The following is a 24,816-nucleotide window of genomic DNA, read 5'->3' as shown; positions in this document are numbered from 1 at the left end:
ACTCGTCCTCGAGAAATTCTCCTCCTCCCTTTCCCCGACAGGCCGACAAAACCGGTGGTCAGAAACTCCAACACTTTCCCCTCGCCAACATGTCACTCTCCTTCTAAGCCAGCCTCCATCCAGATCCGGTTGTCGCCGACCTAAGGAGCACCCGATCTTACCGAGCACAATGACGTCGATAGAGGAAGGGAGGATATGGTTGCGGGTAAGGGAGAGGTCTGGCATCCAATTTGATCCAATTGACAGCTGTTGCGACGAGGCAGAGGGAGGTGATGGGACCTCACAGTGCTGAGCTCGGTTCCCTTATCTCAATGGCGACAGTGGGAAGGGGTCATTCGCAGCCCAATCTAGAGCAGTGGTTCCTCCTCCCATCTCCTCTTGCTAGATCTGGGCGCCGCCGACCTGAAGACAACAAATATGGCCGAGGAATGGTGGCAGGAGATGAATAGTGGAGGATAGATGAAGGGCTACGATGACAACTCGACGAGCTAAGTACCGATCTTTCTCATATTCCTCCGCTTTCTTGGATCCATCTGCCCACCACCGTGGTGCACGAGCTCAGCGTGCCTGCTTCTGTGGGTTCGTGCTCATGTCAAGCTAAATGTCTCATGAAACATTAAAAGTTATAACAACATTTTCAAATGTAATTTTTAAGATGGACAATACTGACATTTTAAAAGAAGCTTCCCATCCACAGTTGGTCATGTCAAGTTTGATGCGAACAGCGGATTCTTTATGTTCTAGAATAGCCTAATTCTAAGAAGAAATTAGAAAACGAAAACGTTAGGAAATGATAAAATGTGACTGAGAGCCTTCACTTGGATAATAGGAAGGGGAAATGAAATGGTGCATCTGCAAATATACATAGCCTGCGTGGGGAACAGTTCATAACATGTAATGAGGGGATGCGTGGGTAGACTACTTAATCCAGGATGCACATTTTAGATCCAATGGTCCACAATTTTGTTTCATGTATTCACATAGATACTTGTGCGTCTAACCCTATCCTTTGTTTTGAAGCCTCTTACATGGCAAAAAAAAAAACAAAAAAAGTCATGATTTACTTTCCTTTCTCCCCTCACCCCAACTCTTTTGTTGCTTATGTTTATTCGGTGTACAACTATTCATCTAACTTGTTATCTCTGTTTCTAAGGGGTGTTTAGATCCAGAGGTGTAAAGTTTTGACGTGTCACATCAGGTATTATATAGGGTGTCGCATGGGGTGTTCGGACACTAATAAAAAACTAATTACAGAATTGTCACTAAACCGCGAGACAAATTTATTATGCCTAATTAATCTATCATTAGTAAATATTTACTATGGCACCACATTGTCTAATCATGGAACAATCAGACTTGAAAGATTCGTCTCTTAAATTAGTCGCAATTAGTTTTTTAGCTTATATTTAATACTTCATGCAGGTGTTCAAATGTTCGATGTGATAGGATGTAAAATTTTGAGGTGGGATCTAAACACCCCCTAAATATAAGTATTTATAGATTCAAATTTTGCACACAATATAATATAAACATTTCTATAGTAATTTTAACCATCCCCAACATCCAACCACCCATTAGCATGCGTTTGGTTCGGGATGAATTAGCATTTGTTTCCTTATCCCAACGCAGCTCTCTTGCACAGCAATTGAACTTAAATGTTAAACAGAAATTCCTTTGCGAAAAAAAAATGATTTAACTTATTGATATTTTCCAGTAGTTCTGTACAATAAAATGGAATCGATATGGCTTTTTAAAAAAATGTTACTAACTACAAGTTGTGCAGGATAAGGTAACCCAAGCGTGGCGCTTGAGTGTCTACAACCCTACCATGCCTACAAAAAAACTAAGAATTTCTATATTCATATTTTGGACACATTTTTGGGAGGGCAAATAATTTTCCCAACCCAAGCCAACGAAAACATAGGGGAAAAGGAACCCCTACCTACCAAAAAGAATAATTTACACAAGGAACCGCAAGGACAGAAATCTACAACATCGATGGTACAAAAAAGAGGTCTGGCTGTGCAGCATGTATGTATATGGTCTTTGAGGGCTCTCAGCTCTTCAAGAATTGGAATGCGGGGATTGCAACAAGTTCTGGTGGTGGGGCTATGTGCTGAAATTCTTTAGAATCCATAGAATCCCCAATCTCCTCAAGTGATATGGGCATGCTGCAACACACAAATTAAAAAAAAATAATATCAGTACGCCAGCGTTTGCTGTTCAGGACATCCTTGGAAGAACGCCAGTGCCATATTGGCATAGTTATTTTGTTTTTGTTCACCTTATTTCATCATCCAATAAAAAGGTATTCTCTGAACTATCTTGGCCTGATTCCTTCGTTATCAGCGTCCTCATTTCATCAAGTACCTACAATCCAGTGGCAAATAAATGAGCTCTTGATTTTTGTCAGCAGCTATGTGTTCTACTGAAGGGCAACGTGTAAAATAAAATAAATGCACAACGTTTTGGGTTCATATTCAATATATTCACAATATTGGAATGGCCTAACTATTTTTTCTATCCTAATGAATTAAGCTTATCACACTGCAGAATAATTGAAAATTGTGGTTAGCTGTTAGCTTACTAGCTTACAGCAAAGAACACCCTAAAGTCCTGAACCTCAGACCACTCTGGTAGATATTCTGTATGCATGTTTCTGACTGGAAATCTACTTTTTGAATTACACAGTGGAAATTTTAACAACCCAAGACCCTTTGGAACGTATTTTCCAAACCACACCAATCACTTCTTCATAAACGTCACCTTTTCTGATGGTTTGCAACTTGCAACCCCCAGAAAAAAGATACCCAACTGATAAAAGGAAAATAAAAAAATATGGATAAATGAAGGAACTTGTACAAAAATTATCTTGTTTTATATAGCAAATTTTATTACACACTCAAAATGGTATGCAAATATCACGATTGCTATTGAACCATAAAAATTAGCAGGGTTTCTCCTCTTACCTCTTCAGATACACTCTCTGTGTTGTATTTGTCATCCCAGTACTGTGTGCATATTTTGTACAGCTGCTGGACACTTAGTACCTGCATATTACCACAGCAAAATGCAATATACATTATCTTCCCATGCCTGCAGCCTGTACCCATCCGTCATCCGTGTGCCCACACATGTGCACGTGCGAAGACAGGGAGGGAGGGAGGGAGGGAGGGAGAGAGAGGAGCATACTGGGCACAGATCATTGACAATCTCATCATATGAAATCCTGAATTTTTTAAATATGACCTACACAACAACAGAAATATGTAAGTCATCATCATCAACAAGGAACGTGAAGTACAAACATCCCAGTCATATCATCATCAACAAGAAAGCTTCATGGAAAGAAACTAAAGTCAGATTGCCCCTGTGTAACTTGGTTGGTTGAATCTTTACTTATCCAATGAGATTTTTGAAGTGTCTTTGAAAAGACACCACATTGTCAAAAAGAACCTAAATCTGCTAATCTTTTTGTGCTGCACACTTCTGAAAACAGAAAATATTGAATGAAACGTAACACAATGCAGTCAACTAAGGTTTTGCCATACCAAAAGATTTTGCCCAAATAGTATGAATTTGGTGTGTACAAGTTTCGATGATTGTTCCAGTGACAAGGTGGATTTAAATAAATACATCCTTTTTGTTTTAGAATAAAATGACACACCAGAAACTGCACATAAGCTTGAGAAAAGCACTATGTCATTATCTAAATGAGTTCCCAACATAAAATAGATTTAATTTCATAATGAAATCTCATATATTGAGGAACGATGTACATATCAACATCTTGGACTGTCTGGCCAACTTACAGCTGGATTTGATACATGCTATATTCAATGCCAATTATCAAGGGTAAACAAAATATGCAGTGGAAACCACATCTTTGGTGGAAACCATACAAACTATATCATAAAAATTTTCAAATTATCTTTGAAAATTCACACATAGGTAACATAATATTAGATACGAAATTGCAAGACCAAACTATATAAACATAACAAATAGTGAAGAATATAAAAAAATCAGGAATAGTGTTTTTTCATAGTAGCTTGTTAATTTTATGTCTCATAAATGACTCAATTTGGTAGTTCAATTTTGTATGGTTTTCTAATATCATCTTATCCGTGTGTGAATTTTTTGAGATTTTTTTAGAACTTCCATGCAGTAGAACATTTGCTTCTGTCCAAGTTTGCACCAAGTTATCAAGTCAACATTTGCTTCTGCTGTGTGATACATGATTTCAGGACACTACCAAGTTAAGGAAAAATAATGATGAAATGCACGAATTGACCTAACAATAGAAAGTGGACCCGAAATATGAGTGCATGAGATGTAACATACCAAGAAACCAACAGCTTGCCTTATGTGCTTGAGTTCATCCAATGCAGATCCTACGTACTGTTGGCATTTAACAGTCAGGCAGGGGGAAACGTGAAAAATTGCAATTCTTGACATTGAGGCAAACAACGAAATATTATAATAAAGTTGTCCAGAATTATAAACTTGAGTTAACAAGGTTAACGTAAGAAAAATTGCAATTCTCATCATTGAGCAGATCAAGGAAACAAACTAATAATGTGGTTCTGCACATTATTATGAATTAGAGTAAACATTGCTAATCTGACTGGTTATAGAGGATGAACACTTGTTGCTCACAGTAGTGAGGTGATACAGCTTAATTCAAAGTTTTGCTGCAAAGAATTAAAACTAACAACTTAAACTACTCGAGACATATGATGCAAGTGCATTCATATCATTACCTCTGGTTTGACTTCTCCACACCACACCTCCATTTGTGCTAATCCTTGTTTCACATACTCTCCATTGCTGAAAGAGCAGCACTCATGGCGTACAAGAAGGCTGAAAACAGTGCAGCCAAAGAATAAGGAATTTATGATATTGGACAAAATTGAAAGGTTAAGGTTAGTATCAGCAGACAATTACCTATTAAAAAGTTGGGCATTGATGAATGAGAAAATTTGGGTAAATATCTTCCTCATAAAAATTGCCGGGACCTAAAATTTTAGCAGAACGTTTAGAATACCATCACTAGTTGTAGTTATGGTATGTACAGAAAATGAAGTAGTAATTTCTTACGCAATTTTCTTGTAGGATTTTCAATAGTTCATCCAAATTATCAACTATCGCTTGCCAGTAGCTACCTTGATTTGAAAATGAACGTCCCCTTGGTAAACTCGATGTCCCAAATGAACGCCCTCTTACCATACTGGCTTTCATGATTCTTGGGACCTGCAGTAACACAATATAACAATTAACTCTAAAAAGACTAATAAAACACCTGCAGGCATTAAAACAATATAGACATATAGTATTGGATGCACTAAACAACAGCCTAGTCAACAAATAATGGGTTTTATTAGCAAATATGCATATCATGAACATACATTGTTTATTCGCTCACAATAATGCACCAGTTTGTGCAATGGTGTCTTTCAACTGATATTTCAATTGACAGAATAACCAACAGAAATCAGTTTACCTGAATAGCATGTGAGAGTAGTGAAGATAGTTCTTTCTTCACATTGTCACGGATCATTCCATATAATCCTTCGACAAAAGCTGTAAGCTGCTGCTTAAAAAGAAAAGCAGGATACTTGGCCTCAATTTGGCGCACAAGGTCCATATCAACAGTGATGTTTGACGAGCGGAACACCTGGCCACAAAACACCAGAACAATGCAGAAACCATGTCTTTATGAACAATGTGACGAAGGGGAAAAAATGCTAATTTGGTTAATATCATGAGATTGGATGAGTTTATACTTCATTTGTGTCCAAAACACTATTATGCCCCAGAATAAGTTCAATATTAAAATAAAATGGTAAAATTAACAAAAATTCTATAAACCATCATCCAAAAAAAAAAAGGATCACTACTAAAAGACTACATTTCTTTAAAAATAGAAGGTAGTAAATTATATGGTTCTTAATTTTCCTGAAAATATTACATCCAGAAATTCCTTTGGTATAGACTGGAGATAACAACTTATATCAGTATTCCCATTTTCTATGACTAAAAGAAACATTTCAAGCTACACAAAAAATTCTCCATCATAAAGCCTTTTTTGCAAAATATCTCTGATTTTTTTTTTTTGAAATTCCTATAATTTTTGGTTGACATAAGAGCGCAATGGTCCTTTTCGGGTGAGTCTAACAGTTAGCTAGACTTGACAGGATGGTATTGGAAAAAAAGAGAGATGAGCAGTACTGAATGAGTGGAAAGTTGAAGTGAAAAATTTTGATGGTAGGAGGATATAAGTGAAACATTTTGATAATAGAAAGATAAAATAGTTCAGGTGAGAGGCCAAAAAGAAAATTCTGCGTTATGAATAGGGTAAATCATAATATTATGTAAATAGTTTTAAGAAACAAATGATGACATCCATGTGGCCAACCTCGAAACATTTTTAATGTTAGGTCAAATTTGAAAAACTTCGGCTGCACAAAATAATAGGGTCGTAAGAAACATTGATTACGAATAATAATTCGAAGTGATAATACGTTGGCAAAAGTATCAACCTATAATATTGTGAAAATACTCTCAACAAATCTACTATTGTCATTTTCATATGGCGCATGTTGATATATAAGTTAATAAATTTTAAAAAGAGCAAAGAAGTAATATTGATAAGTGAAAACACAGAACTCCAACTTCTAAGGATTTGATGGTTCATATGGTGACTGAAGTAGTGAAGTGGCAAAACATACCATCCTCCCTAGGAATGATGACTGAGTCTGTGGTTTTTTCCGTGGAGTTCCTCCAGATGAGCCAGCAGCTTTTAGGCTCTTTTGCAACATAATCAATAAAGTTGATGAAGTTGATAACCAGTATGCAAGATCCTCATTGCTATCGTGTTTCTGACATACAGAAGGAGCCATTTTTGTAAGAGAATATTGATAAAATTGTCATGCATTTCAGGAACAGAATGGTTGTGAAACAAGAGTAGTTGACCAAAAGGGGCACATATAGTCAACACCAGCAAAGATACCTGCATCGCAGAACCAAAAATTTGAATAAGCCGATCAAAAACAGATGTTTTCTCTGTTTCAAAGATCTTCCAATGAACCAGACATTTATATATGGTTATTGCAGCAATTGGTTTTCCTTCACTGAAGCCAATGTTTTCAGTAACACAGTTTATCAGTGCATCAACACTCTCCTGTAAAGTTGTGGATGAAGGAAATCAACATCTGTTCCAAAATAACGTCACTAAATGAATTAAACAAAAAATGCAAAAAGTTTGAACATACATGCTGCCTCTCAAAAAAGGATGGTCTTGGCTGTGCGAACTTCCCATATTCTTTAGAAGCTGGAGGTGTACCATGAGGTGTCTGGAGAGAAAAAAGCAATTTAGATTCAATCATAAAACTGAAAAGTATATATTGATTTAACTAGCTCTACAAGACAACTGCTTCCAACCATCTGTTCATCCCCGTGTGGACTGCTATTAGTTGAATTCTGCAAAGGTGGAAAGCCAAAGAAGGGACTCAGTAAAGAGAAGGTAAAAACACCAAAAAAATGGATGAATGGAAAAAAAGAAAGGACCAGAAGACTGATATTTGTACTGGACGTAAAGAATCATGAGTGTAAGACAAAGGAGGTAGGACTAGGATAGAAAAGGCACTTACAGCTTTTGGAGACGTGTTTTCAGGTATTGTTCTCACAGGAGAACGAAACAGTGCCTGCTGCCGGAGAACTTGATTTTCCAGTTCCATGTTTGTTAGTTTTTCTTGAAGACTGTATGGAAAAGAAGCCAATCAACTAAAAAGAACACATATAGAGGGGTTATCAATATCTAGATATGCTTTATATCATGTAAACAATGCCATAGCTAGGACCTTAGCATTGTGTTCGTTAGTCCATTTATCTTTGACTCTGCATCTGTGGCTTTCTTCAGCAACTCTTCTCTAGCTTTCTTCACTTCATCAAACCTCTGTTCCGTTTCATCAATTTTTGTCTCGAGAGAAGCCACAAGTGTCTAAACATATAAAAGAAAAGGATTAAGTCATTTAGCTCATTATATTTTGTGGTACAACACAGTAATACCATGACTTGTATAAAAAAGAAACTCTATTTGTAATGTTGGTGCCAACAGTATGGTTGTATGTTTAATATGCTCACAAAAGAATCCAGGGGTCTCCTTACCTGTCAAGCTACACTACCAATTTACAAAATGGAATAAATGTCCTTCACTTGTCAATATACATAATACCCTGAATGGTCCGGATTACCATGAAAGTGGACAAACTTGCTAGTCCAAATGTGCAATGAATCAACTGTAGTGAAGATGTTTACCTTGAGCTTCTCGTTTTCAGCTGTGAGCTCATTAACAAGAGTTGTATCAACCTGGACCTCTGGTACTAAGGCAGCTTTCTCCCATGCTGCTTTAGCAGTTTCTTGTTCCCTTTTTAACAAATCTTTTGTTTCATTGGACTGCAATTCAAGTTCCTGCAATTTCTGTTGCAGCTTCTTATTTTCTTGTGACTTGGCTTCTTCCATGTCAACCTGCAGGCCAGCAAACTTTGCATAAGACACTTCATAGATGTAAAACAAAAACGAAACAAATAAAATCTGTGTTGTGATTAGAAATTGATTTTACTTAATTACTCCTTCCAATCATGGGATCATGTTTTTCTTCACAGCTAATCTGTATTGGATTGCAAAATATTGCAAAAGTATTTTTTGAAACAATCCAAATTTAGGACTCATATGCATCAATTCTAGATGTTTAATATGATAATGATATTCAAAGTTCTAAAAGTTTGACTTGAAACATCTCCAGAACAACATGTTTTCATGACCAGGGAGTATATATATATATGTTATCTTTAATTGTGCATGCAGTTTATTAGAACATGCTATCAGGAAAAAAAAATGCAGCCATTGGTCTCAACCTCTAGTCACCTTAAGCTTCCAGGAAAGTGGCATTCATGAAATAGCAAGCACGCAGATAAAATTTTGAAATACAAACAAACCATTTTTTACAATTTTAAACCATCCATGATTAAGATAGAAACACAGGAAATAATTGCTGAATACATTAGGAACTATCTCAGCAATGGGTAGTGTGCCCATAGAATCCCATAAATATGTATAAGTAGACATGGGGTTGGTACCACCACTTCCTTGGCGTATCGTTTGGATATCCAAGATTACCATCAAATTCAGTTTTCATGTTTGTAGTATGTACTATTTCTTGCTTCCTCCTAATGAAAGCACGAAATTGACTACTCAGATGTAGTTAGTTGTATGTTTATCTAGAGTACAATCTCCCATAAGGGCTATCAATATATTAAGCCTCTTCTGATGTCACCTTTGAACAGATGTTCTGGTGAGACGTTTACCTTCCCCATCTTCACACAGTTCCTAAACTTAATTTATACTTTAATTAGACATATGACCTATATTGAACCTTTCCGACTCTAGTCACACCATCATTTCTTGAACCACCATCTCCCACTACACCTCAAATTTTACCATCTCGTTATGCTATGCCTCCAGCTACACAATCTAGTTCCACAAATCTCCTTCAGCTATAACTCTAGCATTCTGTACAATTCCATTTCATCATAGTCATCAATGTTTATCCTGCTTCGATGATCATGACCATACTTACTCCTAATTAGTATCACATCAACAAATGGTCAATTCATGTAGCAGACACACTCATGAAAACCAGATCTATGTTAGCTTTGACCTGTTTATTTTAAGTATTTTTGGTGTTTCAGATTACATTTAGACTTTTGGTGAACAAGAGCCAAAGACGAACTTTTTTCCGAACAGCCAGATAGGAATTAACGAAGAATTCCAAAATGTTGGCAAATACTTATATTTCTAGAACTGTCAATATTAGGCATAGCAAGTCCTTCCTGTGCCAGTACACTAGTTGTGAATTTCATTTTTTTTTCTAAAGTTATTTCTTTGTCCCATTTATATTTTAACATGAAATATATATATAATCATAGAGAATCTAATGATGTAATATGTGCAATTACATCAGCTGTAGACAAATACAACATAAACGGTCTGACTGTAAAAACAAAGCAATCTCTGAATTTACCCTCATGCGTTTCTCCAGCTGAAGCCGCCAAGTTAGCTCTTCAACTTGTTTCTCTAATTTATTCTTAGCAGCTTGCAGAGCACCAGTTTCTTTTGCAGCCTGAAAGTAGCAAAATAAAGTGATATAAGTCAACGGACCAAAGTAGATGAACTAACTAGGACTGTTTGAAACTCTAGCTATGGTCTTAATGATTATCCATATTACCAGAAGTGTGACAGGCTGCTGGCTTACAACTATTAAATGAACTTGCAGGTAAAGGAGTTTTGGCGAAACTTGAAAGCTAGCATGCTCTTTTATTTCATCTATAGGAGGGTACATGCTAGGTTCATGAAAGTATGGTATATACTAAGTTATCGACAACTTCAAATTTTGAATAGCATTGCCATATTATAACTAGACTAATTTGAAATTCTGCTTTCATGTAATTTCCAGCCATGCAACCATAACAAGCTCATGATGAGCAGTGACATCAAGGCATATCAGCAGAGGTAAAGATGTACTCCCTCCTTCCTAAATTGATCATCATATAATGGAATTCAAAATTTCTCAAATTGATCATCATATAACCGCATGGACACGGATTTCATCATAATACAATTAATGCAACATGGGAGAATGTGTGCATGCTAAGGTGTGATTGGCATGATGTTTTACTCGATGCATGCATTGTGGGAGAATGTGTGCATGGTGTCTTAATTGATGTGATTTAAATTATTCTTGGTCTTAGTGCATAAACATATATGATGATCAATTTGGGAAGGAGGGAGTAAATCGAAGCCAAGTTTCATCAGGAAATGGTAAATATATATGCCGGACCTCTTATGGATGGACTTTATTACCAAGTCTAGTGCCTAGGTCTAACACAATGGAAATAGCAAATGTAGAAGAAACAAACAGTCAAGGTCAAAGAAAAGAAAACATAGCGAAACCGTTCACATGGTGGTTCTTACCATTTTAAGTTTTCGAAGTTCTCTTCTGGCCAACCTCCCTCTCCAAGCACATTGGGTTGTGATCGCTGCTTTCTTCAAGCCCATGTACTGTGAGTGTGCTAAATAACTGCGACAGTAACTCTGAATGGACAAAAATATCAAAACTATTGTTAAGGTAGTGATAGGTAATAAAGGAAGATGCATATACAAAGCTTAAACCAATTCACTCACAAAAGATATAATTTTACATAAATTTCAGTAGAAAAAGAATACATTGTGACCAGAAAATGGACCTGAATAATCACTGCAGCTTTTGTCTGCTGACGGTACTGGAGTTCCTTGCGAGCCGCCATGCCACGTAGACCAGATTGGACAGTAGTTGATGCAGAACAGAGATCTCTATAATTTTTCCTTGCAAAATGCATACGGTAATAGGTCTGAATTGTCAAGGTCGCAGCCTTCCTACGGAGGTCTTCATAATAATGTCTTGCAATTTGTCCTTCAGTTGGCACAGATCATAAGCATTACCTCCACTTAAAATCATACAAGAGTAAAGTCTTTTCAATATTGTTCCACAAAAATATACCTCTGCATACTGCCTGAAGCTGAGTAGCAGATAATCGCAACTGAATGAAGTGTTTGTGAGCCAAGTATGATCGAACTTTTCTCTGGATTTTGCTAGCAGAACTGCTCAAGACCTCAGTCCTTCGAGCATCTAGCTCAGCCATCTGACCAGCACGCAGAAACACTTTCGTTTTCCCTATCTGTGGGGATAAGACCAAAAGTAATCAAAGCCTATACATCATCAACATTAGAACTTTTAAATACACAGCTTATCTAGATAGCATGGAGACTGCATTTAACATAGAATTCCATGTATTATTAATAAAGGAAATTTCTTGATCTATGGACAAAATATGTACACAAGTATTTCTTGTATTAGTTCAAGCTTTTTAAAAGATTGTGAAGATTTTTCATTTTCCATCATGCTAGACACTTTGGAGGAACTTGCATAAAGGCTGTTACAGAAGTACAGACCATTGAACAGAAGCTTATCTGAGTAGCATATTTACCAGATCAGTAGAAAACAACAAAGACATTGAAATTTAAAAGCAATGATATTAGGAAAAAATGTTAGAGAATTCGAAGAAATGCCAAATATATTATAAAAAAGTGATATGGACTAAAATTTTAAAACATTACAACTGCAGATTGTAATACATATTGGTTACCTGATAGCCTGTGAGATTGACTTTCTCAAGAAGCATTTCTGTAGCAGTAACTTCATCATAACTGCCAACAAAAAGTCATTAGTCTTTCTAGAAATAAAAAGGTTTAAAAAGTCGAATCAATAGATTTACCTTTCATCAAGAACTTCAGGTAGCAAAACACCAAAACGATCAACAAACTCATCAAATGTTCTTCTTGTTGGGTACCCTAGGCAGCTTATTCTTATTGCCTCTAGCACTCCCTGTTTAAAAGGTTAATGCATGCGGTGAAATCAATATCCCAAAAGGCCAAAATACAAGTTAATATGAACTGCATGAAAAACATGCAAGTAATAGCAGTCAAATTTATCTGCTGGAATACTACCACCATGTCTTTATTGCCGAATCATTTTTTTCTAATGTACTTGTGTTTCTACTGTTACACATTTGGACCCATATGAGTTCAAAAGAACAAAGTTTAGAAGATTGCCTTTTATGATGTAATTTGGCAAAGAAAGATACGCAGAAATACGTTCAATTTTCGCATGATAGGTTCATAGTATTTTCTAAGTGAATAAACACTCAAGCCTTCTGATTTATGCGTGCAAGGCGAGGTTGTGATTTGAGCCCAAAGGAAAGAGGGTAACATGGTGTTTTTGTACACCTTATGTTTACAGTGGCAACAAATCAGATGACTTCAAAGGCTGCGGTCCAAATAACTGCATAACATCTATCTAATGGCCTACAACACCCGGTAAATGGGTGTTGCCATAACTACAGTGGTTAAAGCATTATTTAGAATACCATAACAATGATTTGAGTAGCAATTTATGTGCTAGTACTAGGCCTTTTCTCAACATACTGTGGATTATAACTCTTTCACCCTGTGCAACTGAATTCGTAGGTTTTGACATCTCACTGTGTATGTGCAACAGGGTTTCATGATGGCTTATCACAAATGATCATGTGAGATTGTGAGTGGGAACAAAATTCATCTCCAAATGTATATGTAGGTTCATAATCTATCTTACCGATCCAAATGTTTTGATATTTGTGTAGAGAAATTAAATGGATAAAGAGAAAATCCTCTATTTTCCATCCACACTTCCTATTTGCCCTTATTCCCCATCCAGAATGGCTATTCCCTTGTATGCCATGGGATAAAATTTCACATCACTTATATGACACTGGTATTGCCTATCCATCAGGAAATTTCCATGACAGGTGGGAGGCTTGTCACTTGTCAGTCTTTTGGTTAAGTGGCCAAACTACTCCCTGGTCCACATTGTTCCAGTATTCTAACAGTCAGCACAGGGCGCTGGGGCCTAGGCAGCTTCCTCTGTTCTTTCTTATTTATCTTCTTCCTCCATTTCTTGACTCTAAAGCAGGTCTAGCATGCCCATTGTCAGAAGTGCCACCTCTGCCAATGGGCTTCTTCCCCATGCACCATGAGACCTCAAACTGGACCACTTGTTAGATATATTGTATAGCAAGCTGTGTAATTACCCTAACCAATAGGGTATTTTCTGCATATTTGTACACGTTGGCCCATTTTGGCACACAGCAATTCCAAGGCTGGCTAGCTCAACATAGCACACGTGCCATGCGTTTGTCCTCTTTGATCTTCTGGGAGAGATGCCTGAGGCATGTGGTCAATGGTGCAATGGTAGCTTAAGGTCCAGCAGCAAAAGGTTGGCACCACACATCACTAGCTACCAGCTGCCGCTGTGCGCCACCCCTTGCTACAGTTATATTCATTGTGATTTGTTTTGGTCCTTCTAATGACAGCGATTACACAACTATTAGGTCATTTCACATAAATTAGTGCATCCAGTTCGAGGTATCGCTATGTATCTGAAGAGATCATGCAGATCTTTTATCTCCTTATTGACCAAATGTTGCTTGTCGTCTCTCCCCATCTCTGTACAATGTGCCTCTATTCTAGTGGAGATAGGATTTGTGGCCTTGGTTCCCCAAGAAATATGGCTCCTGTGGGAAGACTGGATTCACACTGTCAAGCCATCGAGTGTAGAATTCCGGGGAGATGGGGAGTTCAAGGGGTGGGACCATGTGGCATCATCATTGAGCCGTTTATGTAGGGTCTAAGGGAATTCTGGTCTATCTGCACCATCTAAATGGCTGCTTTTTCATGGCAGAGTGGTAAACAACTGTTCCAGTGGCAGAATAGCATGTCTTGAGTGGCATATAAGGAAGCTTTGCAACTTTAGATGGCCAATAAAAAATTTTCATCAATAAAAGATGGACTAGTTAGTTCGAATCTGAAAATTGAATCAATCTCGAGGTGCAGATGCACTTACAAAACCATACTCCCTCCGTCCCAGAATATAAGAAGTTTTAGAGTTGGACACGGTTATTAAGAAAGTAGGTAGAAGTAAATGATGGAGTGTTGTGATTGGATGAGTAGTGGAGGTAGGTAGGAAAAGTGAATGGTGGAGAGTTGTGATTGGTTGAGAAGAAAATGTTGGTGGAGAAGTTGTTATATTTTGGGACAAATCCAGGGGGCTAAAAGTTGTTATATTTTGGGACGGAGGGAGTACCCTATAATTCTGTTTTTCTTGCATTTCTGCCACGTAGGCATAATTAGACATGTTTTGCTGAGTATAGGTTTCCAAATTTCATTCTGGCTGGAGAAAGTGGTAGTATTGGGGTTTGACTGGCTAGAGAGACTGAGAGAGTGACAAATGATAGCCAGATGTGATGCCCAATGACATATCAGGTAAAAAAAAACACCGTCAATCAGCATGGAGAAAGCACTACAAAAAACTGGAATTACAAGAGTTAACTGATCTCGGCTCAGGATTATAAGGGCAAGGCATCTGCATTGAAATACACAGGCCAAAAATGTGATTTTTCCAAAGCTTTATCAAATTTAATCTAGAATATGGATTATTCACTCATAAAAGAATTTAAGAATGCTTGATATTTTTCCTAGACCTTGCATCCAGTAAAATAAATCAGGGTGATAGAGTTTCTTACTCCACATCGAAGTTGCTGGAGAACATTGCTGTTCTCAAAAATTGCTGGCTTGAGAACATTATTTGGCTTTATACAGCGAATGTAATGTGGTTCTACTGAACTCAAAGTTTCCAACAAAGCTTGCAGTTGTTGCTGTGATGCAAGAGAAAATTAAAATATAATCGTAGTAAGAAAACTATAGTGTAATGAAACTGAGTATGGAGTAAATAAAAGGAATAACATTTTTACCTTAAAGCTTGAACCTATGGATGTGAATTTTGTAGATTTAGTTGATTCTTCAGAAGGTGGAAAAAGACTTGAAACGAATGAACATCTAGAAGCATGTAACAGAACTTGATGCTCATTTACAGCATAGTCTATGTTCTTATCTAAAAACAAATCTGTTTGATAAGTAACCTGCAAAAGAAGAAACATGTGGTTACATAAGTCTCCACTGCATACTATGCAGGTTCAACTCTATAAAACCAAATTGTATGCCACTAGTTTACACAGCAGGCTAATCCATCTCGAACATAGATATATTAGTCATTTGTTGTAAGCTTGTATTGGACATGAAATATTTACTATTTATTATAATTCTAGTTATCAGCCCCTTCTACTATGCTCCAATTGGTTAAGAGCTGTATATTTTTGGGAGAACACATAAGCAAGCACATGTTGCTATTGGCTGCGCATAGCTATTTTGAGTGACATCGGGCATAACTCTATTCCATTGTAACATGATCAACATAAAAACAAGATTGACTAGTATTAACGAGGCATGGCATGCCAATTTCAGCTGGATTGAATGCCAAAATGCATCCATCCCACAGCTTGGAAAGTTGTTTTCCCATACCAACTACGACGGTATGCTGCCATATGTGTCATTGTCATGAGCTGGTAATAAATAATTCCTCTATCAGCAGTCCTGAAAGTGGTCAGTAGGCAGACAAAAGAAATATATGACACTTACATGTCCGGCATAGTGATGAATAGTGAAATCAGAACGTGAAAATTTTGGCCTACTGAAGTGTTGGTTGCCCTTAAATTGTTGATATAGCTTCTCAGCAAATGTTTCATGGGTTGAATTTCGCAACATGCTGACATAAAAAATAAGGTATTGTTAGAAAAACTCAGAATGATAATTAAGAATACATGCAAATTTAAGGCTCAAACCCCAATACTACCACTTCCTCTAGCCAGAAAAGGAACAGTCATAATTTACTTGTGCATACCAAGTCTCATCGAGTAGAGCAATTATCCCCCCTGGTTTCTGTATGACAATAAATAAGGAGTCAGATATTGCATCATATATAAGGTTCAACCTATTGGAAATTAACCAGTGATATCTATGCATATATAGACACTGTAATTGAAACATGGAGCTCCATACTTTATATGAGATAACATTATATTCAATACTGCTTGAAAACATGAGTACATGGAAGTAGAGAAAGGTTTGGACGTAGGTGAATGAATTGTTCAGGGTTTCGGTCTATAGCGTGGGCCTAGAAGTCTATAACTAATCATCTCAATATAAAAAACAATTATATTGATAATAAACAAGGGGTTGAAACTGGATCCTGTTCACCTTCTCAATGAGATCAAGAATCTCCTGATTGTCCACAAATTGGATGTAACTCCAGTCAATTTCTTCCTTTGTATATTCCTCTTGCTCCATTTTAAACACATGCTACAGAAGAAAATATATAGAATTAAAAAGGTGACAATGTAAAGTTTAATTAATATAATAAAATATAGAATGCAGAACATCAATAACTATTCCATTCCCTAACCTGATTAAAGTGCTGCTGGAGCTTCTCGTTAGTTAAGTTGATACAAAACTGCTCAAAACTGAGGCATAGAAAAATATGAAGATGTAAATGTTATAATCTCCATATCAATAGATAAGCATATGGTTTCATATCATGCAATAGTTAATAACTGATTCAAGAATACATGCAAATTTAAGGCTCAAATCATAACAACCAACCAAGAAAGCAAACATTAAAGCCCATGGCCCAGATCTACACTTTTATTCGGTCATTTGATAACAAAACATTTTTCATATTTTTATCTTGCACATTCACAAGTTATTAGAATACAGGACCATGGACAAGATCCAACAACTTTAAGTGTCCAAGGCATCATAAAGTACAAGAGAAAAGATGTGTTTTGCCCCTGCCCACCAGTTGTCAAGTGAATGATTGTGTTCAGTCCTCCATGGCCGTGGTTTCTGAAGCTAGTAACAGAGCTAACACCATTTTCTGGACAGATGGTTGAATGGGCTTTGAGGATCTTGCGCTCCACTTGTATGCCCTAGTGCCTAAACAAAGGGCAAACCAGAGAACAGTCCTTGATGATTTGACTGATCGAAGATGGATTCAGGATGTTCAGGGAGCAGCATCTGTTGGTTCCCTTGCAGGCTTCCTTGATCTTTGGGATATCCTCTCTAAGGCGGAGCTACAACCAGGTGTTTCAGATGAGCTTATTTGGTGACTTTCGAGCTCAGGCCAGTACTTGGTCAAATCGGCATATAATGCCTCAAGGGGCTTCCAGTTTTCTCCTTGGAGCGTATATGGAAATCTTGGGCCCCTGCAAAATGCAGCTTCTTCCTTTGGCTGGTTGCATATAATCGCTGCTAGGCAGTGGAATGTCTATTACAGCGAGGGCTGCTGCAGCCTGACCGCTGTCCTCTTTCTGACCGAGATGAAACAATTCTCCACCTCCTCGTCTTGTGCGTGTTTACTCGGAAATTTTGGTTCTCCTTATTGCAGCGGGTTGGCCTGGTCATACTCTCCTCAGCCAACAGACTTGTTGTTTGATGAGTGGTGGTGAAAGGCTAGCAACGCTATGAGTGGCCTCATAAGGACAATTCAACTGTCTGTTTTGGACTTTGGCTATGTGGGTTAGATTTTATTGTTCTCCTTTATTCTTTTAATTCAAAGTCCAGTATTCTTTTTAGCCATATTGGAGAAATTCTGTGTTTAGCCATTGACAGGTGATCCAGTTCTACGAATTGCCATCGATGAACATGAATTCTATGAAATGCCATTGCACAAGTATATTTCTTCCCTTTTTGCCATCACCATTAGTTGATCTCCGTTAACCCATGCGAAAAGTACATTTTACCCCTTGAATAAAAGTACTCTCCTTAAATGCAATTTCTTTCCCTTTTCTTTTTGATACTCTTCAACACAAGATGGTTGTTTTTTTGTTACAATAATATACTACATATATTAGGCCATATTTTCCAAGACAACTATTTACATCATTTTCATGTGATCAATCACCATGCTTTTATATCCAACAAATATCAAATTTCCAAAGTTCAACTACATGCATACTGTAATGACCTATTTTAGTGACAAATAAAGCACCGTACTAGCACTTTCTATTGTTCAAATAAGCCAACTTTTCTACTTTGCAAAGAGCAACATTTCTTATAACCACCACTCGCCCCCGACCCCCCCCCCCCCAAAAAAAAAAAAAAAACAGAATCTATTCTATACCACTGAGCTTGTTCGAGTTCTACAATTTGCCATCGACATTGTTATCAATTGTTCTACGATACACCATTGAGTTGGGTCTTGTTTTCAAAAATACCCAAAATAACCTTATGGACAAACAAGATTAACAATTAATTTATATCATTACAAGTTTCAAAAAATTATGAAAACTTTTATGTGGCCTCCTTATGCAACATAGAAATTTGTATAGAAGTTTCAAGTTTTTTACATTTCTATTTTTTTAAGAAAAATATAATTTATCTGTTATATGCTATATAAAAGACTTTATTTTTTTAATATAAATCATCTTTGATGCACTATATAAGATATTTTTGTGCTATTATGTCTTGTATAAGCAAATTCTTTCTCATATACTACATATACATTTTTTTCCAAAAATGAAATATACCATAAAAAACTTGAAACTTGTATACAAACTTCCATGTTGTGTAAGGAGGCCATACAAAAGTTTTCATTTTTTTTTTGAAACTTCTAAAGAGATAAATCAATTGTTAATCTTGTATGTCTCTAAGGGTATTTTCGGTATTTTTGAAAAGAAGGTCCAGCCCAATGGCATATTGTAGAACAATTGATAAAGTCACCGGTATATTATAGAAAGAGACAATGTCGATGGCGAATCGTTAAACTTGAACAAACTCAGTGGTATAGAATATATTTTCTCAGAAAAGAGAGAATAAAAGAAAGAAAGAAAAGGTAAGGCATAATTAATTTAAAAATCTATTTCAGATAGAAATGCACCGATCAGATAATTTCGAACTGAATGATAAAAAAGGTAAGTGGAGATATGTCGTACAGGGAAAAAAAACTCTTCTCCTAGTCAAACTCAACAAACAGCATGATCGATGCACCTATTGCATGAAGATAAACACGAGACTAAATGCAAAAGCATACCAGTTAAGCACCTGTTTGTCTTGAAACTTTCAAAACCATATATATCCAGCACACCTATCAGAAGCTTTGAACTAGGATCTTGCCCTATTGAAGTATTGATCTTATTTACAAGCCTGAAAAGAAGAAAACATATAGTTGCCACTTATATTTCTGTGCAATACAAATTTTGTAATTATAATATAAAGCAGAATGGCAATAACCATCTAGACTAGTTCAGAACTTACCAATCAAACAACCGTGAGTAGACAATTCTGGCCAATGCATCTCTACTAAGAGCTGCTGCCCGGGCATCTAAATTTTTTACTATACTTTCACCACGTGTTGCTATTACACGCTTACACAAAGATTCCTCAAGAGCCTCCTCATCACACCTGCAGAACGTTTCCACATGCATGTCATACCAAGGGTGAAGAGTGCCCAAAAATACTGTGCAAGGGTCCCCAAAAATACTTTGCATTGAGCCCATGGAATAACTAGTACATGAAAAGTTCAGAAGCTGTCCGAAGATGAAACTTGGATTTATCATCTTTGGGTACAGAAGAATCTGCTTCACTTCCTTCCACAAATTCTACATTGCCCAAATGAAGGATTGCAGCAACAACTCTGAATATTGCGTCCTGCAAGAAATCCCAACAGAGGTCCTAATAAAAGTGCTCTTTAAGATAAACCAAACTAGTTTCCAATATAACTTTGCACTAAACCAAACCTGTTCATCAGAACTGATGCCCACTATATCCATTGCTCTTCTAGTTGCAATATATTCTGAAGAGTCATCCATCCCATCAAGCTTAATGCAATTAGACTGGTTGAGATAGTGAAATGATGCAGGATCTCCTAACTTATACCTTTCACGTTCCTAACACCAGCATTTTGAGTACAGGTCAAAAGTTGTAGATAGTACAGTTCATGGATAAAAAAGTGCATTACTTACAACATTGGCCTAATAGAACAACTAAAGAAAACAAGAGACAACAGCACAGAGTATTACAAGTTATATGCTTGTCGTTCAACATTTGAAGCAGCTAACATCAATAGGAATACTGTTTCCTACAGCAGTTGTAATTTTGAAAATGTGGTATCTTGACAACCAAAATGTGGATTCCCACTGATGTATAATGTAATCATTTGTGACAGCACATATTACATATACAAACATAGCAAGTTTACACCTGTTTTAAAGTACTCCTTAAAAAGGTTGAAAAGACATGTACTCCTACTGTATTATATTTAGAAATATAATAACATTGTGTTGGCTGCTTATGTTGCCCCTCAACTGATAAAGTTTACAATTGAATGAAAACCATATTTACATGATAAAAACTTCCTTTCTAATGGCTTGTAAGAAAGTTGGCAAAAGATACTGCTAAAATGTAAGTTGCAACCCTATATTTAAGAGTTTAATCTGTAATTGCCATGTTTTTACCTCCGCTGGTGCAGAACATAGCATGTAAAAGCAATGATAATTTCTCTCTGGATCAGATATTTGGCAAACACGAGATCTTTCCAAAAGATAAGTCCTTATGGCAGCCCCTGAGATTTTCCCACTCTGATCAAATTGAATCTCAACAAATTTACCAAAGCGACTGCATTGTGAGACAAAGGAAATGTGTGAAGACATATAGCTAAGAAGAAAGAGAAAATTTGTGTTAAATGAACAAATGCTAACCATAAAAACCAATTGGTAAAAATAGAACAGAAGTGTTATTGATGTTCACACCTTGAATTATTATTCCTGACTGTTTTTGCATTTCCAAATGCCTCAAGAACGGGATTGGACTATGTCAATGAAACCGGTAGATTGTGAAGTGAGTTAGTAATATCAAATATGAAAATATAAATATGATGAAACCCTGTAAAATGAAGTGTTTGATTTACATGTAATGATGTAATCACATATGATAGCTCATAATATGCATATACTGATATACATTATTTGACAGTCTCTTAAGATATTTGAGAGGCATAAGAGAAACATAACTAATAAGTGGGAAGTAAAAGTGCTAATGGATTTCTCACCTCCAGCACTTGTTGTTGCACTGACCGTCCACCCGATTGAACTTTGCCACCCATAAAAGCAAGATATTGCATAAGCATTTTAGTGCTTTCTGTTTTACCAGCACCACTTTCACCACTCACTAATATGGCTTGGCTGACACCATAATTCATCATATACCTGCACAGTAGAAATTTAAGATACATACATGAATTCAAGCAAAACATACTAAAGGCACTTTTGTTTGCTGAAAACAAACCTATATGCACGGTCTGCAATGGCAAAGGGATGGGGGCTCAGCTCACCAAATCCTGCTCCTTTGTAAATTTCCATCATATGATTGTTATACAGATGAGGAAGTCTTTGAAATGGATTCACAGCTATTAATATGTTGCCTGTATATGTCTGGGAGGACAATAATTCATTAGAGCAGTTAAGACGTTATCGAATTAGCACTTTAATCCATTAAACAAGTTAAAGCATGAAGAGCATTGCAAACGATATATTCATGTAATGTAGAAACTAAACACAAGTAAAAAATTTCAAATTCATGTATGAAGCATAAGAGTTATACAGGGGGTGAATTGATTAAAACAATTCCAGTGACAACCTACACCCTAGAGAACATGTATGAATGATGCAAATACAACCTACAAATCAGTAAGATCAAACAAAATAGAGGCTATAATGATGAATTAACTAAATGGCACAAGGAAGAGTTAATGTGTTGCACAATTTATCTTACATATATCTCATTCATCCCATATCTAGACTTTAGGTTATGGAGAACTCCTGGTTCGTGTAGATAAGCTAGTCTCGTCATATCCTCGACACCACAGCGCTTTGCTTCTGCGTCCTTGGGATAGACACTTGATACATTTGCAGTAACCTGTAACAGAAATATAAAGCATGCCATTGCATGCATCAATTTATTACTATTTTAGCTATGAATCTTCAATACAATTAACCACTAAATGCACAACAAATTCACAGACAAGCTTAAACTAATCAACCTGGTACAAAAATCATATAGGGGGGAAATAGTGCAATAGCCTTGATAAAGCATGAATGAAAATGATGCAGCATCTTTGGACTACATGCATTCTCAAAATGCCACTTTGGGTGGGCAATGTATGTTATTGTGCATCTAACAACCAACCTTCTTCCCAGAAGTGCACCTTATAATTAGTTCATCCCCAGTGACCTGCTCCACCAGCCCATCAATCCAAGCCACATCAGCATCCTCAACCCAAACATTAGAACCCACAGTAAAGCGGACTTTGGATGCCTGCAACAGAATATTCATTGGTGCATGAATAAGGCTAATGGTGCTGAACTAATGACATGGTAATCTGAGTTGAACAAAACCGAGTGAAAAAAAAATACAGTAACAAAATCTCAGAAGTTACTGACAAAATATCTCTCGCTAGTTCAGCGCTTCTGCCATGCTATGACTTGCAAGTACAACATCAAGATTTTTTAATTAGTATTTACCCAACTTCATGCACTAGTCACCACAAAATAAATGTGAACTGATATAGAAAATATTGCAGAAAGTGCTGTTAGCCTGTATCCCAAATTTTGAGTGCCCATTTTGCATAACAAATTAACTCTTCAAGAAATGGATTGCAAAAGAGATTATAAAGCTCCTGGTTATCAAGAGATACTAGCACACACGTAAGATCTATATCACGTTCCATTAGCCTCAACTTCTCAACAGAGTCCGCAAGAAAACATGTCCAATAAATGTAATTGTACCCATGACCCCCAGCTGCGACCTATCAATACCAAGCTCATTTATTTTCAAAAGAACAACAAACGAAGCAATAGTGCTCATTTATCCCACAAACATCCAATTTATAGCCCATTAACTCAGCATAGTACCCTCACAAGAAGCATATAAATAAAGCTTCAACCATTGCACTAACATTTCCAAGTCCTTAAGATGTCCAGCACACCAAGATTTCGCTCATCACGCTCTTACTCCCCTAATTTAGCTCGAACCTCTCCACATTGTACCATCACAGCAAGAATGGAGAACCCTCCTAACAATGCGCGACTATTCCAATCAGTTTATCTTGCAGAGATCCTACCTAACGTTTCCCACCGGTTTCGTCAGCACAACCGGTGCCCAATCAGAACACGCATTGAGCCCAATTGAACTGCGCAACAACTACAACTACTGAACTACAAGAGCTTCCGCTACGAGAACCCGCGAGACCACCCCCTTACTAAGCTTGCATTTCCAGCACCCAAATCCCCCAAGCACGCCACTACTCAAGTCACCGCGGAAACAGTAGGCGAAACCGACCGAGCACAAAATCGACTTACCATTTCGGCCGCGGGATCGGATGAAAGGTCAACGCCGCCCAGGACGTGGGGTAGGGGGGCGGGGCGGCTCCACCCGGGCGTGATCCAAGCCGCCCCGGACCTCCCTCGCTCGCCCTAGCTAGGAGGGGATGGGGGATAGTTAGCTAACAGCGGCGATCGCCGCCGCGCGGCCACGAGGCCTAGCTAGCCGCCTAGGCGGAGTCGGCGGCGAGGGAGAATGCGAGGCGGCGGCGTCGGCGGCGGGAGAGGTCGGGATCGAGGCGGAAGCAGCGAGGGAAGGAGGGAGGGAGGTCTACGGCGGCGGAGGCGATCGGCGCGCGGGAGGTAGGTAGCTGGGAGCGGCGGCGGCGTTGGCAGCTTGGGAGCGAGCGGCGGCGGCGGTCGGCGACGCGAGGCGTTTCGTGTGGCGTTCGTGGATCTGGTTGGTGTTAGGAGAGCGAGCACATGGGTAGCAGGAGTAGTAGGACTAGTCACTACGCGAGCACTAGCGCGCGCGCGCGAATGGGTCAAGCAGCCCACGTGCGCGGTCGTGGGAGGCCCATCGAGTGAAATTTTTACTTGGCCCTTTTACAAAAAAAACTCAACTATTTTATAAACCAATAAGTTCACCGGAGCACCCTCAATTTAACAGCAAGATTTTTTGAGACCCATTAACCACATAATCAGAAATGTGTACCCCTAAACTTACATAAACCGTGCACACAAGATCCTATGGCAGTATATGTGGGTGGTTTCGCTGACGTGGCATCCTAGTAAGCAAAAATAAATAAATAAAGTACGTGGGGCCCACATGTAAGAGAGAAAACGATATGGGCCCACATCCCTTGTTTCTTCCCCTTTCTTCTCTTCTCTCGTCTTCTTCGATGGGCCGAGA

At 37.7% G+C, this 24,816-nt stretch overlaps 1 protein-coding gene across 2 annotated transcripts; it reads right to left on the bottom strand.

The window, feature by feature from the left end:
• Window positions 1–1,673: 1,673 nt before the first annotated feature.
• LOC4329608 (myosin-8) lies at window positions 1,674–24,372 on the bottom strand. 2 transcript variants are annotated; one of them, XM_015770764.3, is made up of 39 exons: window positions 23,943–24,372; window positions 22,771–22,899; window positions 22,357–22,500; window positions 21,871–22,016; window positions 21,635–21,791; window positions 21,336–21,394; window positions 21,042–21,201; window positions 20,325–20,474; window positions 20,099–20,235; window positions 19,843–19,989; window positions 19,630–19,731; window positions 16,994–17,051; window positions 16,789–16,890; window positions 16,433–16,470; window positions 16,171–16,297; window positions 15,447–15,614; window positions 15,219–15,350; window positions 12,375–12,484; window positions 12,246–12,306; window positions 11,600–11,777; window positions 11,307–11,512; window positions 11,035–11,154; window positions 10,085–10,183; window positions 8,320–8,529; window positions 7,863–8,002; window positions 7,653–7,761; window positions 7,444–7,482; window positions 7,275–7,355; window positions 7,013–7,183; window positions 6,732–6,881; window positions 5,504–5,677; window positions 5,101–5,253; window positions 4,948–5,018; window positions 4,764–4,863; window positions 4,345–4,401; window positions 3,193–3,249; window positions 2,970–3,050; window positions 2,285–2,370; window positions 1,674–2,171 (listed from the first exon to the last, which is right to left on the bottom strand). In XM_015770764.3, the coding sequence occupies exons 1-39, from the start codon at window positions 23,943–23,945 to the stop codon at window positions 2,057–2,059; spliced, it is 4,527 nt and encodes a 1,508-aa protein (XP_015626250.1). In that variant the 5' UTR covers window positions 23,946–24,372; the 3' UTR covers window positions 1,674–2,056. The 2 variants fall into 2 exon arrangements, with proteins under 2 accessions (XP_015626250.1, XP_066163849.1); XM_066307752.1 differs by lacking the exon at window positions 23,943–24,372 and having other exon boundaries at window positions 22,790–22,899.
• Between the last annotated feature and the right edge of the window lie 444 nt (window positions 24,373–24,816).

This window comes from Oryza sativa, chromosome 2 (assembly GCF_034140825.1).
Source record: "Oryza sativa Japonica Group chromosome 2, ASM3414082v1".
NCBI classification, from domain to species: Eukaryota; Viridiplantae; Streptophyta; class Magnoliopsida; order Poales; family Poaceae; genus Oryza; species Oryza sativa.
This window is presented reverse-complemented; position numbering and strand designations above follow the sequence as displayed.

What these genes read in the sequence shown, in the direction of transcription:
- LOC4329608 (XM_015770764.3), bottom strand. An exon ending in CTAACGAACACAATGCTAAG is followed by an intron (nt 7,762 to 7,862) that starts GTCCTAGCTATG and finishes TTTTCCATACAG; the next exon opens with TCTTCAAGAAAAACTAACAA. An exon ending in TACTCTCACATGCTATTCAG is followed by an intron (nt 5,254 to 5,503) that starts GTAAACTGATTT and finishes GTGTTACTGCAG; the next exon opens with GTCCCAAGAATCATGAAAGC.